Here is a 15,798-nt window from a genome sequence, read left to right on the forward strand (position 1 = left end):
TATTGACACTTGAAAAGAGAAGAGAAGGCAAACTTCACAATATGTTGAATGAAGTTTAGGACAATTCTTTGGTTAATCCTCAAAGCGAATCTACTTGTTTCCCTCATCAACCTCAAAGTCTCCCTTCCTTGCTTTCCAAAATCCCAGATCTAGATCTGCTCCAGATAAATCTGGATAGACGAGTGACCAGTTAAGGGAGGAATCCTCTTCTATGTTTTTCGACCATTTGCCTTTGCTTGTTTTCTTCTTCTTCTTTTTGTCCCAACCTTTTCTAATCGTCTTTCATCGCATCTTTTCATCTTTGTACAATCGTAATCTCTATCACTCTTCCTGTCTACAAACCTCTCTAACCTCCATGTTAATTTCCCTCCTATGCTTTATCCATTTTTTTGGATGACGAACTAATACATCATTGCTTCTTGCCACATTTACATTACCTTTCTAGGTTTACTTATCTTGAAGTTTCGATAGAAATTGTACACGTTGTCTTCGCATATCATAATTTCTCTTAAAAGAAAAGGAATGGTTTTCCTATGACTGTATGATTACCAAAGCCACATTTATGATTACACATAATGATCTACCTCGTGAACTATGTTTTCATTAATGTAATTTAATTGCTGATAAAAATAAAAATAAAGATAATAAAATATTAGCCAATATTTAATTATTAAAATTAAATAGATATATTTTTATAGTGCTTAGATGATTATCCGATTTTTGATTTGTTTGATTGTAAGCCATGTATAACATTTTAAACTTGACGGAGGAGGATATAAGTCCAGAAGGGGTGTTGATGGATAAAGTGAAGTTACTTTTGAGTAGTTTTCAGTCTTGTAGTTGGGGTTATGGTCCTAGAGTATGTAATAAGAGCACTCATTGTGTGGCTAGCACAGCTCTATCTTTACCTTAAACAGTTATACTACCTACTGGTGGAGGATGATACTAAATTGGCTCACCTCAATCATAGAAGAAGAATTAAGTAGTAATGGAGTGTGGTACTCTTTCCTTACCGAATGTGAATGTGAATGTGAATGTGAATGATAGGGTTTAATGATGCCAGTACATATGTTCTTTTTCTTTGATTGTAAGTTCTGTAATGATTTGAACGAATGCATTCTTAGATCCGAAAAAAAAAAAAACTAAAATTTGGTTGTCACGTCCGAGTCATAGTCAACTGATGTTGTACTTTCTAATTAAAAACAATAGAATGCTAGCTAGAGACTATCTGTGGCGCGCTGTACAATTTTATGAATGAAATTAAAGACCTACAGCAGCAAACTTTTACAACGTACTGTACAGTTCCTTCTTTCTTGTCACAGTTAGTGAACTCTTAGTTCTGAAAGTAGAAATAGAAAGAATTTACAGCCAAAGAAAGTTGATTCTTCTACAATATTAGAGGTCCACCTTCTTGTCCACTCTTTTTTTTGTTATCAACTACTACTAGTTCATCTCCAGTCCACTGCCTCATTCTTTCCGAGGCTTGTTCTACCTGCAGTTTCATATGTTAAATTGGCCACAGTCTTTTTTTTTTTTTGAAAAATCAAGACGTTTTATACACACTAGAACTTACCTCTTTGTTCCAGTTGGTTTTGTAAACAATGTACAAGAGGATCAGTGTTTGCAAGGATGTCCCGAATATCATACCAATCCAAATTCCCTACAATATTAGCAGTTTTCGTTAGCTTAGGTCAAAGACTCGAAAGGGCTAGAATTATGATAGCTAGGTTAGCATAATTACTATTAATTGTTAGTTCAGGTTAGGTTTGTTACGGAAATGAAACAGTTGAATAGACTAGTCAAAGATGAACAATGAGAAATGATAGTTTACCTCCACTCTCATCCGTGTTTTGTAACCAAGAAGAAACCCAAGAGGTAGACCAACAATGTAATAACTAAACAAGTTTATGTAAGCCACCAAAGCTTGCCATCCTCCTCCAACAGCAACACCTGCAAACCATAGTGCTATTACTTCAAGTTCTTCAAGGGATGATATCCACATATTATGTTTTCAGAGTGCCAATAAAAACCGCACATTAAAACACGATTGTAGTCAAAAAATGATCCTAATTCATAGTCTGCATCGAAGTATGTATGCTACCTGAAATAACCGGCTGAACACTATTGAGCATCATTGTAATACTGAGAAGGAAAGCTAAACGAGAAACTGCTTGTTGCATCTCTTTGCTCTCAGTAAAGATGATGGCAAAGTGGTCCTTGGCCGCCAAGATAATCCCCCCGAAAAAGATTCCAATGATGAGAGACTCAATGATCGTGATAATGACAGAGTATTTTGCAGCTCTCGGATGTGCTGATCCAAGCTCATTGGAGACTCGAACGCTGCCAATGACTTAAATTGAAGAACTTGTTCTCCAAGGAGCTGCTAATAGGAAAATAATAATTGGTAGCCAAATGAACATTTCTTACCTTATTGCTGCATTGATCCCAATAAACAACATGCCTTCCCAACCATTCAGATTCATGCTGAAACAGGAACACACAAATCATATGGAAAGTTTGAACTATAGTATAGTACTAAAGGGGAATGAAGAGTCCAACGACATGACATTCGAGATATCTTATATGATATCATTAACGTTTGATGGAAGCAATGAAGACTTGGACTGTGTATATGTGGTGAGCAATAGTAACTAAGACTAAGAGTAGAAAGGGAGACAACTAAGCTGAGGAATAGACTTACCATATTGAAAGGGAGCCAACTGCAATAACAGGATCATCAAGGTGTCCGGTGAGAACAATTATGGTCATGAAGTACCAAATCTCTAGGCAAAGCATTACAGCTGAAGCAAGGGAGAGTTTTGCAAAGGACCATAATTCCTTGAAGGCTAACCATGACAATCCCTTCCAACCATCTGTACACCAACGAACTATATAAAAGACTTGAGCCAATGACATCCCCCATGCCGAGAAATTATAGGCTGCAGCAGCACCACTCGTTCCCCACCCGAACAATTCGATAAAGACATAGAGGATTCCTATGTGTAGAATTAGAGTTGCAAAACCAATCCATGCCAGAACCGAAACCCTGCTCTGTGCTTGCAAGAACTTTTGAGTTGGGAAATTGATGGCCAGTGAAAACATTTGGGGAATGGTTTGGATAGAGAACTTCCCGGCAAGGTTTGCAATGTCATCTTCTTGGCCAAGGAGTTTTAGGATTGGCGTCGCAAACACATAAAGTGGTAGTAAACCAAAGCATGTGATTATCAGAATTATCCATGATCGTTGCATGTAAACTCCTAGCATTTCTACTTGCCCAGCACCAAATGCCTGCCCACATAGTGTTTCAAGTGCACTTGCCATCCCAAGCTGCAGTTTCATACAGCATTGATTGCTTAGTAGCTTTAACCATTGATCGAAATCTAGTATACATTTGATGCATTTAGACACCCCTACAAGATTAAATCAAATGCTTGTAATATACATTGTTGTGTCATTTCCTAACACCTTTAACTTTTACTGTCCAACCATTGTCTAAGATGGTATCATAGATTCATAGCTTCGGTTGCATGAGGTCTGAGATCAAAACTGCCAAAATGTCTACATTATTGTTTTATAAAATTTTATCTAAAATTTGTCTTCCTCTCCCCATGCAGAGTGAGACTAAACACGAGACCTTGGAGTTTAGTGGTTATTCATGAGGGGTAACCATGCAAACAACTGGAGTAATTTAATGACATAGTTCTAGCAACAAGTTAAATCAAACACTTTTTGTATATATGAAATGACAGTAGTCAGAAACATGATGAGTAGCTTTGCCAACAAAAAAGAAAAGAAAAAAGAAACATGATGAGTAGGGATAGAATAGCAATCAATTACCAGAAAGCCAAAAGAGAAATTTGCAATGACAGACAGAGAAATTGCAACAGCAGAGAGCTCCAAATTTCCAATATGCCCAACAAAGATGTTTGTGAAGGAGTTAACACCATAGTTGCACAAAATGTTAAAGGCAATAGGACCAGCAATGGCCCAAAGCTTTTGAGACTCCACAAAGCATATGGTCTTGGCATCATTAAAGGTTTTTATCACCGGATAATCTCCATCACTTGACCCAATAAATGTAGTAGGAGCAGAGTGGAGATCTGTAGTTTCCATAGATGAAACTGCATCCATTGATTTTTGCTTTGGGCTATGTCGTTGCCTCGGTGAAGACCTAGGACTAGGAGAGGATAGTGTACTACTCTCCTCTGCCTTAACTGCTTCATGTCCTATCAGGGTACCTATTTTTGCAAATTTTTGATGAACCCTTTGAGCCTTTTTGCACCTTCTGAAGCTTCAGAATGAAGAAAGCTGAGGAAAGTTTTGATCTCTTGCTCTGCTGTTTTTATTTGTTTTATTTAATACTTTGACTCAAATTAATTTTCTGGTTTTGCAGACTGTTTGCTGCAAGCTATAATTTAGGCAAACCATAGAAAGAAATCAATCTGACAGAAGACGATGACCAAGTCAGTTTGCAAGAGAACAAAGTTCAGTTTTCAGTTATTTCTTTTTCTTCTCGTACGCGTAGTAATTGCCCTTGGTACTTTTTTTTTTTTTGGTACACACTTTGCCTTTAATACTTTGATTCACATTTGATATTACGAAGTAATATTCTTTTATAAAAATTAGTATTATGTGAACCTCTTGGTAAGTTTCGTGATGGAATAAAATGTGGAAAAATGAGGTGATTAGGCCATCTCCAATCGAATGTGTATAGTCTAAATTATAGACTTGGACATAACCCATCTCCAATCATTGATTGGGTCTATTACAAAAAACACAAATGGAGATTATGGAGGGCTAAAGTCTATAAGTTGTTCTAAATATAGTCCAACGTTTAGACCATAGATGGGAAGCTGCTGGCCCACCTTTGAATGATTAATTGATAAATTGATTCAAATTTGAATAAAATATATTAAAATCTATAATTTAAACTTCAAATAATTAGAGTTAGAAAAATTATAGACCTTACTATTTAGATAAATAGTACATTCCAAATGTCTAAAAATTTAGACCATGGTCTATTTTAAACCCGATTGGAGATGGCCCTTAAATCTTTATATTTTTTCCCTTATGTTTTATGTGTTGATACTGTGTGTTCGTTATATAATCTGTTGAATTAACAAAACACTATAAAATGAACTATAGACACTCATGTTTAGTTTTTTGCTTCTATTTATGTGATCAAAACATCGGATTCTCTAGTTGCATTTTTGTTATAATCTCATGCTTATGACCAACTACGCCATTGCACAATAATGCTCATAATTCTCTCAATTTTTCTCAATCTCTCTCTTTTGCCCTTTCGGATCTTCGAAGTGACTGCAAGAGAATCCTATGACCGTTTACAGTGTGGACTATAATAGATAACAAAAAGGCATAATCATTAGCAAAAGGAAAAGACAGGGCAAAATGATGGGGCATATCATATCATCTACCGACCTAATAAGGAAATGTCAAATATATAATCATGAGAATGTGACCCAAAACCCTACAATAAGGAAAGGAGCCAAGGGAAAACTGGAAAGAATATTATTGGGATTTCAGATCTATCTTGTAAAGATCTAATTTCAAAGAGGCAAAACTTTTCCCACTGGGAAAAATACTTTATACATGAATATACTCTACAAAAGATCTTTTTCTAAATTTTTTACAGGGAGAGAAATTTGTTGTGAAGAGAGCAGAAAATGTGACTGGCGTGTAATGCTCTTAGCTATGGTCAGTATTGACAGTAAAGCTCACTGAACTTCTTCGGTTTTCATGCACATTCTCATTTACTAAGGAAGAGACATTACCAAGTGACGACTCTGAACCGCAACTAGATAATTTCGTATTACAACCAGAGAAGTTGTCGCTGGCAATCGATGGACTGTGTCCAGAATCGGAATTCACCCCACAGAATGACTCCCCTGAAACCAGCGCTTGTAACAACTTTGGTGCTGGAGGAACAGTCACTTCCACAACCCCTTCCAACATTGTCACTACCATCCCCATTGTAGGCCTTGTTGCCTCGTCGTCCTGTATGCACCACACCGCCACTAATGCAACACGCTCTGCCTCCTTAAGGTTATACTTGCTCCCGAGTCTATCATCAATTACAGCCACCACATTGCCATCAATTATCTGCTGTGCCGCCCATGAAGGAAAGCACCAAGAATCTGTTATTTCATTTCCACCCTCTCTCACAGATGGAGGTGCCTCCCACATTCTATGGCCTCCAAGTAATTCTATCAATGTCTTTCCATAGCTGTAAACATCGGCTTTTGTGGTGATTGGATCACCAGGTCTGCACTCTGGCGCTACATAGCCATAGGTATAGCCATGATTACCATCAGCAGCTAATGCTCCACTAAAGTCTCTGTGAATTAGCTTTGCTAACCCAAAATCTGACACCTTCGCCGTGTAATCACTATCAAGCAAAATGTTTTCTGGTTTGATATCACAATGGATTATGGAATCTCTACACCCCTCATGTAAATATGCAATGCCTCTTGCCGTACCAACCGCTAGCCGAAACCTAACATCCCAGCTCAAATTTGGACCGTCTCGACGTAGATACACATTTAGAGGACCATTTGGCATGTAATCATATACCAGAAGTCTATGAGAATCTTCTGAGCAGAAGCCTCTAAGTCTCACAAGATTGACATGCTGAATGTTGCCAATGGTGCAAACTTCTGCTCGGAATTGTTGCTCTCCGCTGCCTGGCCTCTCCAAGCGTTTCACTGCAACAAGAGTACGGTCTGATAGCTCACCTAGGAAAACCGCTCCAAAGCCACCATGCCCGAGTTTCTGTTTAAAACCCCAGGTTGCAGTCTGAAGCTCTTTGTAGGAAAATACCTTCAAATTCAACACCGGCAGCAAACCACTTTTCTCTGCTCCTCCATTCCTCTTCATCCTTCTTCTCCTAATCAATACAGCCACCACCACAAAACCCAAAACCGCAACTGACCCAACAATGCTAGCACCAAAAACTGTATAATTCATAACCTTAGCCTTCCTGTTCTTCAAGATCACACCTTTTCGTACCTTCAAATTCAAAACACTACCAGCATCCATACTGCTATTACCATCAGAGCTCACATTCCTCAAATTCGACAGAGACCCGAAATAATGTCTACACAAACCAGACCTCTCGTTGTACTGAAAACCAATACAAGAACAAACTTGCAAGCACATCTTTTCACAACCATCCCTACCAGTAATCGAACTATTATGCCAACTTTCCGCAAAACTCTCAACCCGAACCTCCACGAAACCATCATCTCTTTCTTCACAAGACACATCACCAAACCTCTCACACCCACCGGAATAGTCCCCAGAGTCCCAACCAGACTCATCCACAGGCTTAAACCCTGAGGGACACTCACAGGGTTCGGCAGTCTCAGCATCACAAACCCCAAACCTCCCACACAAACCAAACACTCTGCACTTGTCCTCAGGCTGGTACCAAAACTTGTCCCAGGTCTCGCTTGAACCCCAAGTATACTGCCGGAGCTGACCCGAATGGTCTATCTGGAACCGGGTCAGCGGCGGGTCCAACCCTCTCTCCAACGGCCGCTCGGTGAACCCAAACGACGCCGTCGGCTTGAACGGGTCTATGAAGTGAAACATATAGATATACTTAACAGTCATCTCCGGCACATCAGCGAAAGCCTTACCGTCCCAAACCCCGGTCCTCCAGTACTCAACACTACCGTTAAAAACGAGCTCAAACTCACCGTAATCCTGTGGGCGCAGCCGCAGCGAATACAAACCCGGGGACGGGTCCTCCGCGCTCCGCCAGCTGGTCAGGCCACGCCCCGCCGTCAGATTCATTCCGGGGAGCCACGTGTCAGCCGGGTGATCGAAGCTCTGCCACGCGAGTTCCCCGGAGTGGGTGAGCAACACCAGATTGCCGCTCTCCAACAGCACGACTTGGGCGCCGACGGCGGCGGCGGCGTTCTGGCTGGCCCAGAGAGTCGAGTTATCGGAGTCTATAACGACGAGCCGGCCGTCGGTGGCTGTGATTTCGAGTCTGGCTGAAGTGAGATTCTTGACGGGGCGGTCGCGGTTGGCGACCCAGACTACGGTGGGGACCTGAATTGAGGAGTACATTATTGCCAAGTAGGCGCCGCCATTAGAGGAGAAGAAGCCGAGCTGAAAGGTCCTGTTGCGACTGCAAATGGTGGAGTTGCCATAGAGTATAACCTTGTTGGTTCTCAAGGGTTCGTACCAAAGAATCTTCGAGACAGTTCTTGAAGACCCGTTTGAGTTTGGAGTGGGACATGGAAGGGTGTTGGAGAACTGGGTTGGGTTTTGGGGTGAAGTAGTTTTGGGAATGGGATTGGAGTTTGTGGAGATGAGGATTAGGGTTTGGAGTATGGGGAGGAGAAGAGAGATGGGAACCATGGAAGAAGACATGGAGAGAGGAAGAGAGGAGGAGTTTCATAGAAATCTGCCATTCACGGACAGAAATGGAAGAGGTTTCATCTCTGGTTGGAACCTGTAAAGGAGTCTGAGGAGGAGTGGGGGTAGAATTACTGAAATGGCCTTGGTCGACGTGGGATTTCTGGAAGGTTTGATTTAATGCGGGTGTGTTATAAGTGGAAGGATAATTCGAGAATTATGATATTGCCAAAAGAAAATTTATGTTAATGATTGTTGATGATGTTGCTTTTTTACTTTGAATGGATTGATAGCTTCATTATTGAGGTGGATTGTAGTATCATGAATAGTTGCTGAGAGGAAATGGGAGGTTGGGCCGTTGAGGTGTGATTATCATGTAATTTGTTTGTTGCGGTTGAGAGATTGTGATATTTTGTATGCGTAGATGATATTTTTACATTATCTTAATAGAAATTGAATTCAATCGAGTTAAGATGCTAGGCACTTCTGATGTAGTTCGTACAAATTCTTGTTAGATGCTAGATGATCAGCCTCTTATCTATACTATTATTAAGAGAAAATGCTTTGTTAGCCAAAATTGAAAATTTTGACAGATTTAACCCTGAAAGATTAAAAAACTTTGACAATAAATTAAATCATAAGGGTAAATAGGACAATTATAAAATAGATTTTATTAAGAAAATTGAAAAGAAATTATTCAACAACCTCCACTTTTCTCTCTGCAATAACTACCCATTGAATCTATTTTCTTTTGCAGATAACTTTTTTTTTCTTTTTTTTTTTTTACAATTAAAATTTTTCTTACACATGCAGAGCATGTGATTGCAGACTAGTATGACATAAATATGAGTCATATTTTCATAAAATTTTATATATTGTCTTTAACACAAGTCCAATAACATAGCTGAAACGGATTTTTTAGAGGATTATCATAAGATCTCTTGTGATTTTAATTATTTGTTGTATCGTGGTATTCACATAAAAAATTTAAATTCGCCAAAATTTATAATAAAAACTAATTTCATTTCTAAAAATGGTCATTATATGAAGTAAGAACAATTTCAAAATTTTGGATACAAAAAAGGATACGAAAGTGACAAGAAAAGGAAGGTGGTCGTGGAGGCTATTTTGGTAAAATAGCAAGTGTCCATTTGACTCGGACAAGGGCTCAATAAAGTCCACCAAGGCCAGAGTCACGGACGTCATCACTTTTCAACGAAAGAATTATAAAAAGAGGATGCAAAAAGAGGGAAAGAATAGTTTTCAAGTATGGAACTAAACAAATATAAAAATCCAAAATAAATTTAATAACTTTTTCTATTTTCAATTTCGACAATTATTAATACTTACATATTTCTCTGAGATACCAAGACAAAAGCAGTGACAGTGAATCTCGTTGTCATTGACAAATCTTCCCTCCTTTGCTGACATTACTGTCCTCTTGTTCATGTGCTGCGCATGTCAAATAGTAATCCCTCCTGCCCTTTTACCTTTCTCGAGGCTTCTTTAGCGCCAAAAGATTTTGCATTTTCGAGGTTTCTTTTTCTACAAAAATTATAATATACAATATAATATATATATATTGACATAATATATAAAATAAATCCCAGATTTTGTTGACATATACAGATATATATATATTATATTGTTCGATATATATTAATGTCGTGTAAGTGGCATGCTGGTTGGGGTTTTGCTTTACATGCATAGTGGTCTGGGTTCGAAACTCCCTAACCCCTTAATTTGGGGTTTATTTTGGATTTTCCCAGATTTTGTTGGGTATACAGATATATATATTATGTTGTTTGACATATATCAATGTTGTACAAGTGGCATGGTGGTTGGGGTTTTGCTATGCATGCATGGTGGTGTGGGTTCGAATCTCCCAAACCTCAAAATTTAGAATTTATTTTGGATTTTTCCATGTCTGGTTGGCTAGGGTCATTTTCGGTATTTGACTTTCATGTGGGTCCCACTTTTGCTGCGTTGGACTACCACGTCAGCAATTAACGGTTGAAAATGACGGAATCCCGACGGAGGGACCTATTGGACGAGAAAATGATATTGCAGGGGTGTTTTTGATGAAATTGAAAGCCGATGGACTGAATTGATGTTGGACTAAAACGACAGGGTACTAAACAGTAATTAGCCCTTTTTTATATATATAAATAACAAAAAAGTGTATTTGATGTTATCCAACTATCAAATGAATATATTGGGAAGTCTAAATAGCTTGAATCAAGCACTAAGATGTCGGAATACATATATCATAGTGATTACAGACATTATTGTGATTACAATTATCCTTTATGGGAGGGCATTGTATTAGGATGTTTTTCACTATAAATACTTGGTCCCTGTACTCTCTTTCACATGAGATATTCAGTTCGATCTTGCCCCATAGATAGGCAGCACACAAAGAGAATTACAGAAGATCTGTATTTGTAATGGCTTCATCAGTTCCAGCAGGTATACATCTTGTTCCAAGGATCTACATATTTGTTTCTCTATTATTATATATGCATGTGTGTATGTGAGTGCAATATATGTGTTTGTGTCTTATATGCAATTGTATTAGTGTTCTAGATTTGCACTTTCAATTGGTATCAGAGCCAATTGCATGTTTCGTAAACCAATTCAGTTTTGCATGTTGGGTTTTGCACGTTTTCTTCCTAAACAAAAATAAAATAAAATAAAATAAGGGGACTAACTTATTAAATTGTAAGCCTTGTTTTCAACAGACCCAAACCTAGGCATGCTTTCGGGCCCAAGGTTCACATACACACAGCGTACATGCGCAAAATCATGTCCTCTAACTGGTCATTCTCAGCAGTTTTCCCAAAATTGGGAATTAGGGTTCTAGAGAAAAATCAAATTGATCCTGTGTATTCCGCATTTTTGAACCAAATCGCTGTGAGATACAAGTTCGATATGCCTTCGTATGTTGCTGTATATGTTTATCTTGCTTTGATTAACTGTACAACAGTGCAGCAGGAACACCGGGTTAGTTCCCGATTTTGAAATCTTCTTTTTATGTCTATATGATTCTTGATTGAGCATCTAAACACTAGAAGCATTCCTGGCATGCACCTAGGTTAGAGTAGATGGTGACCAGATGAAATTTACTTTAGTATGGTTGATCTTGAATTCTTGATGTTTGGAATTGGTTGAAAATTTCTGAATGATCAATTGCCTGGTCTTGAATTATGGTTGAATTATATATACATATATATTTGTTTGTCTTGAATTGTTGACAATATAATCTCCCACTATGGTAATCCAACTTTCATAATCTTGCTCATGGAAATTCGTTGATGAACAGGTTGTTCTCTTTCTTTGGTTTTAAGTTAGTTTGCTATGTTAAAATTAAGGAGTAATAACCACTAGTTCTAAATTGCAAGATGGTATATTGACGCATATTGTACACATCAATCTGTCAATGTATTGTCTTGAAATCATTTGGATATAGAATTAGGAAAATTGTATCTTTATTTTTTGGAACAAAATTGTATCTTCAACAGAACGATTAACTCTTGTGTTCTTAAAAGTAAAACAGTGCATCATGAAGTATTAAAAAGTAAATTCAGAGAACTGGACTTTTCTTCTTGCTATACATGTGTTGACTGTTCCAGGGATATTTTGGTTTTTAGTATTTTGGTTTTGCAAAATAAGAAACTTAAGCAATAACATATTCTTTTGCCATACAGGTAAGATCTGTTATTGAAAAGTAATATGCATATTATGGGGATTCTGATTACCATATATTCTGGTTTAATCTCGAGTTGTTTTGTTGTGACTTGATTTCTTTTGTATTCATAGTTTTCTGAAATTTGTTTTGGACAAAAACTAAGGCAGAAAAATAAAATTTTCTTTTCTTTTCTTTCCCAGCTTTGAACACCTCAGGATTGTCCCTTGCAACCATTGAACCTCTCAATGGTTGTAACTTTAAGAAGTGGAAGGAATCCATAGAGCTTTACCTTGGCCTCCAGGGAATTGATTAGTGCCTGACTGAGCCTGAACCGCTGATAGATGACACTAGCTCTGACCTAGTGATTGTGAAACATAGAGAATGGGTTAGAGCCAACAGGACGACCAAGCTTATTCTTAAGCCAACCATGACTGCTGTGGTTAGGGGGAGTATTGTTGACAAAGACACAGCCACTGCGTTTATGGCTGCTATTGCCTTGAAGTTTCGAGAGAATGAGAAGGCAGAGATTTCTCTTCTACTGGATATGTTGATGGGGATCAATTATGATTCCTCTAAGAGTGTCTGTGAGCATATCATGAAGGTCATTGATATCACCACTAGACTTGGAGATCTGGAGATACCCCTGCCCGCTGAATTTATAGTGCATCAGTCCCTAAGAACCCTGCCTGCCTCTTTTGGTCAGTTGAAGACCGCTTATTTTACACAGAAGGATATGTGGGATTTGAATGAACTAATAGCAATATGTGTGCAAGAGGAAGATAGGATCAAGAGGGATGGACCACTTGTTGTGAATCTAATCTCAAAGTCGAAATGGAAGGGAAAAGGCAAAGTTGTTGCCTCTAGTGCAGTTGGTTCTAGAGAAGGTACCAGTGAGACCAAGCCTTACAAACTTGGCCCCAAGAAGTCTGTGAACAGCAAGGGTAAGAAACCGAGAGTCTTAAAATGCTTCTTTTGTAAAAAGGAAGGTCATATGAAGAAAAATTGCCAAGGATTCAATGATTGGATGGCAAAGAAGGGCAAGTCACAGTTAGATACTTTCTCTATTGAAGTTAATTTAGTTGATTTATCTCCTAGTTCTTGGTGGATTGACACCGGCTCACCGATTCACATTACGAATTCATTGCAGGGCTTTCTAAGCAAGAGAGCTCCAAGGAAAAATGAGGTGCAAGTAGCAGTTGGGAATGGCATGGGAGTGGTTGTGAAGGCTATAGGCACAGTTCGTTTAGTGTTAGGCTTAGGCACTCACTTTGATTTGAGCAATGTTTTCTATATTCCCTCGATGAAGAAGAATTTAATTTCTGTTTCTCAGTTAGTTAAACAAAGATGTACTTTTTACATCGACTCTTTCGGAATAAAAATCTCCCATGATTCCTATTATATTGGCTCAGCTTCTTTCTTGAATGATTATTGGTCTCTTGAATGTTCTTATCCTAAAGAAATATTGCTGATTGAGAATGCATAGAAAGATATAAGTAAAAGGAGAAAACACAATGAGAACTCATCTTATCTTTGGCATCGAAGACTTGCACACATATCTAAAGATAGATTACAGAGAATGGTGAAAGAAAACTTGCTACCTGCACTAGATTTGTCAGATTTTGACACCTGCATTGAATGTGTAAAGGGGAAAATGACTAAGTCCAGAAATGAAGAATCTAATAGAACCACAGAGCCACTGCAACTTATCCACACAGACATTTGTGGACATTTTGCACACCAAACTATATGTGGTAATAAATACTTTATTACCTTTATAGATGACTACACTCGATATTGTAATGTTTTTCTCATCTCAGAAAAATCACAGAGCCTGGAAAAATTCAAAATTTTTAAAACTAAAGCATAAAAAGAATTGGGGAAAGAAGTTAAGGCAGTGAGATCAGATAGAGGAGGGGAGTATTATGGTAGGTATACTGAAGCTGGACAACAGAAAAGGCCTTTTGCTTTGTATCTGCAAGAGCATGGGATACAAGCTCAGTATACAACTCCAGGTACACTAGAATCAAATGGTGTGTCAGAGAGAAGAAATAGAACTCTTCTCAACATGGTGAGGAGTATGATGTGTACCTCAGGTTTGCCGAGATTCTTATGGGGGGAGGCTCTTAAAACTGTAAATTACATTATGAATAGGACTCCGAGCAAAGCTATGGCTAAAACTTCTTTTGAGCTGTGGAAAAACAGAAAACCAAGTGTGCATCATGTGCATGTTTGGGGTTGCAAGGTGGAAGCTCGACCATATAACCCTCAAGAAGCAAAATTAGACCCAAAGACAATCTCAGCCCACTTCATTGGATATCCAGAAAACTCTAGAGGTTACAGGTTCTACTGCCCTTCTCACACCACAAGAATAATTGAGACCAACAAGGCTGTTTTCCTTGATGAAATAAATTATTCTCACTCATATGAAAATCTTGAACTTGAGTTTCAAGAGTTACCTGAAGATGAGTCCGAAAACATTGCCATCCCCATCACTTTTGAAATTGCAGCTGGAGGTATTGAACAACATCAACTTGGAGTTATTGCAGAAAATCAAAATAACAATTTTGAAAATGTAATGGGTGATTTGAATGAAGTAGAGCAAGAACCTGAGCCTCAAAACTTGCAGGAAGCACAAGTTGATCCTGAAGCAGCCCCTCAGCAACTTAGAAGATCTGGAAGAATTAGAAAACATGCCATTAACCCACAGGGTATATGGTGTACTTGCAAGAAGCTGAATTTGATTGGGGAGAAGATAATGATTCGGAAACCTTTAGTCAAGCCATTAATAGTGATCAAAGCTTGAAGTGGACAAAGGCAATGAAAGTAGAGCTGAAGTCCATGTATGATAACAATGTTTGGGAGTTAGTTGAGCCTACTGGGAGTCATAAACCGATTGGTTGCAAGTGGGTTTTCAAAACTAAAAGGTGTGCTGATGGATCGGTGGAGAGATTTAAAGCTAGACTAGTGGCGAAGGGGTTCACACAACAAGAAGGAATAGATTTTAATGAAACCTTTCATTATCTACCAAAGATGCACTCCGAATCATAATGGCTCTAGTTGATACGCTCAAAGCAAGCGCATAATTTAACCCTGAAAACATCGTTAGTAGTATAAGCAAATAGGGATCGTTCTATTCCGGGGATTGAGGGTACACCTGTCATTGTCAAACAATTAAACAATTAAAATTAAAACAAAGTATAATATTCACAAATGTATTCACAAAATATAAACATTTTACACGAAAAGGGGGGATTTTGTTTTTGGTTTTTTCGAAAATGAAACTAAGTTAACAAAAACAATTAAAATGAAAAAACATAAAAATACGAATGGAATGAAGGAACAAAGATCAAAACCGAAACTTATGATTAAAATTGATTCAAACCCTAATATTGTTCATCTAAGTCATGAGAAAGGAGTTGATCATGTGAAACATTCGAAAGCAAATGAATTCCCATTTTTTACTTTTCAATGCTAATTAACCTAAGCGAAAGCACCTAGATTAATCCTATCAAACATGCAATCAAACCCTAGAAAACTAGTCAATCATGTCATGTTTAACGCATTACACATAGAGAAAGGCTATCAACTCAAGTGTACAACTTAGTATGGAAAAGTCCACCTAATTGCAATTCTCTTTAATTAAATTCGATCTTTGTACAAAACCTTTACTACTTTGATTCAAGTTTACACAAAACGAAAAGTCGATTTCATGTTCTTAAACCTAG

At 38.1% G+C, this 15,798-nt stretch overlaps 2 protein-coding genes across 2 annotated transcripts; both read right to left on the reverse strand.

The window, feature by feature from the left end:
* Positions 1-1,168: 1,168 nt before the first annotated feature.
* On the reverse strand, positions 1,169-4,324 carry LOC133717836 (protein DETOXIFICATION 34). Its single transcript, XM_062144578.1, has 7 exons — positions 3,838-4,324; positions 2,702-3,327; positions 2,428-2,484; positions 2,102-2,340; positions 1,832-1,950; positions 1,574-1,660; positions 1,169-1,492 (listed from the first exon to the last, which is right to left on the reverse strand). The coding sequence occupies exons 1-7, from the start codon at positions 4,129-4,131 to the stop codon at positions 1,388-1,390; spliced, it is 1,527 nt and encodes a 508-aa protein (XP_062000562.1). The 5' UTR covers positions 4,132-4,324; the 3' UTR covers positions 1,169-1,387.
* A 1,136-nt stretch (positions 4,325-5,460) lies between these two features.
* On the reverse strand, positions 5,461-8,533 carry LOC133715702 (G-type lectin S-receptor-like serine/threonine-protein kinase SD2-2). Its single transcript, XM_062142321.1, has one exon. It carries the CDS (start codon positions 8,398-8,400, stop codon positions 5,707-5,709), a length of 2,694 nt encoding a protein of 897 aa, XP_061998305.1. The 5' UTR covers positions 8,401-8,533; the 3' UTR covers positions 5,461-5,706.
* Between the last annotated feature and the right edge of the window lie 7,265 nt (positions 8,534-15,798).

This window comes from Rosa rugosa, chromosome 6, assembly GCF_958449725.1.
Source record: "Rosa rugosa chromosome 6, drRosRugo1.1, whole genome shotgun sequence".
NCBI lineage: Eukaryota > Viridiplantae > Streptophyta > Magnoliopsida > Rosales > Rosaceae > Rosa > Rosa rugosa.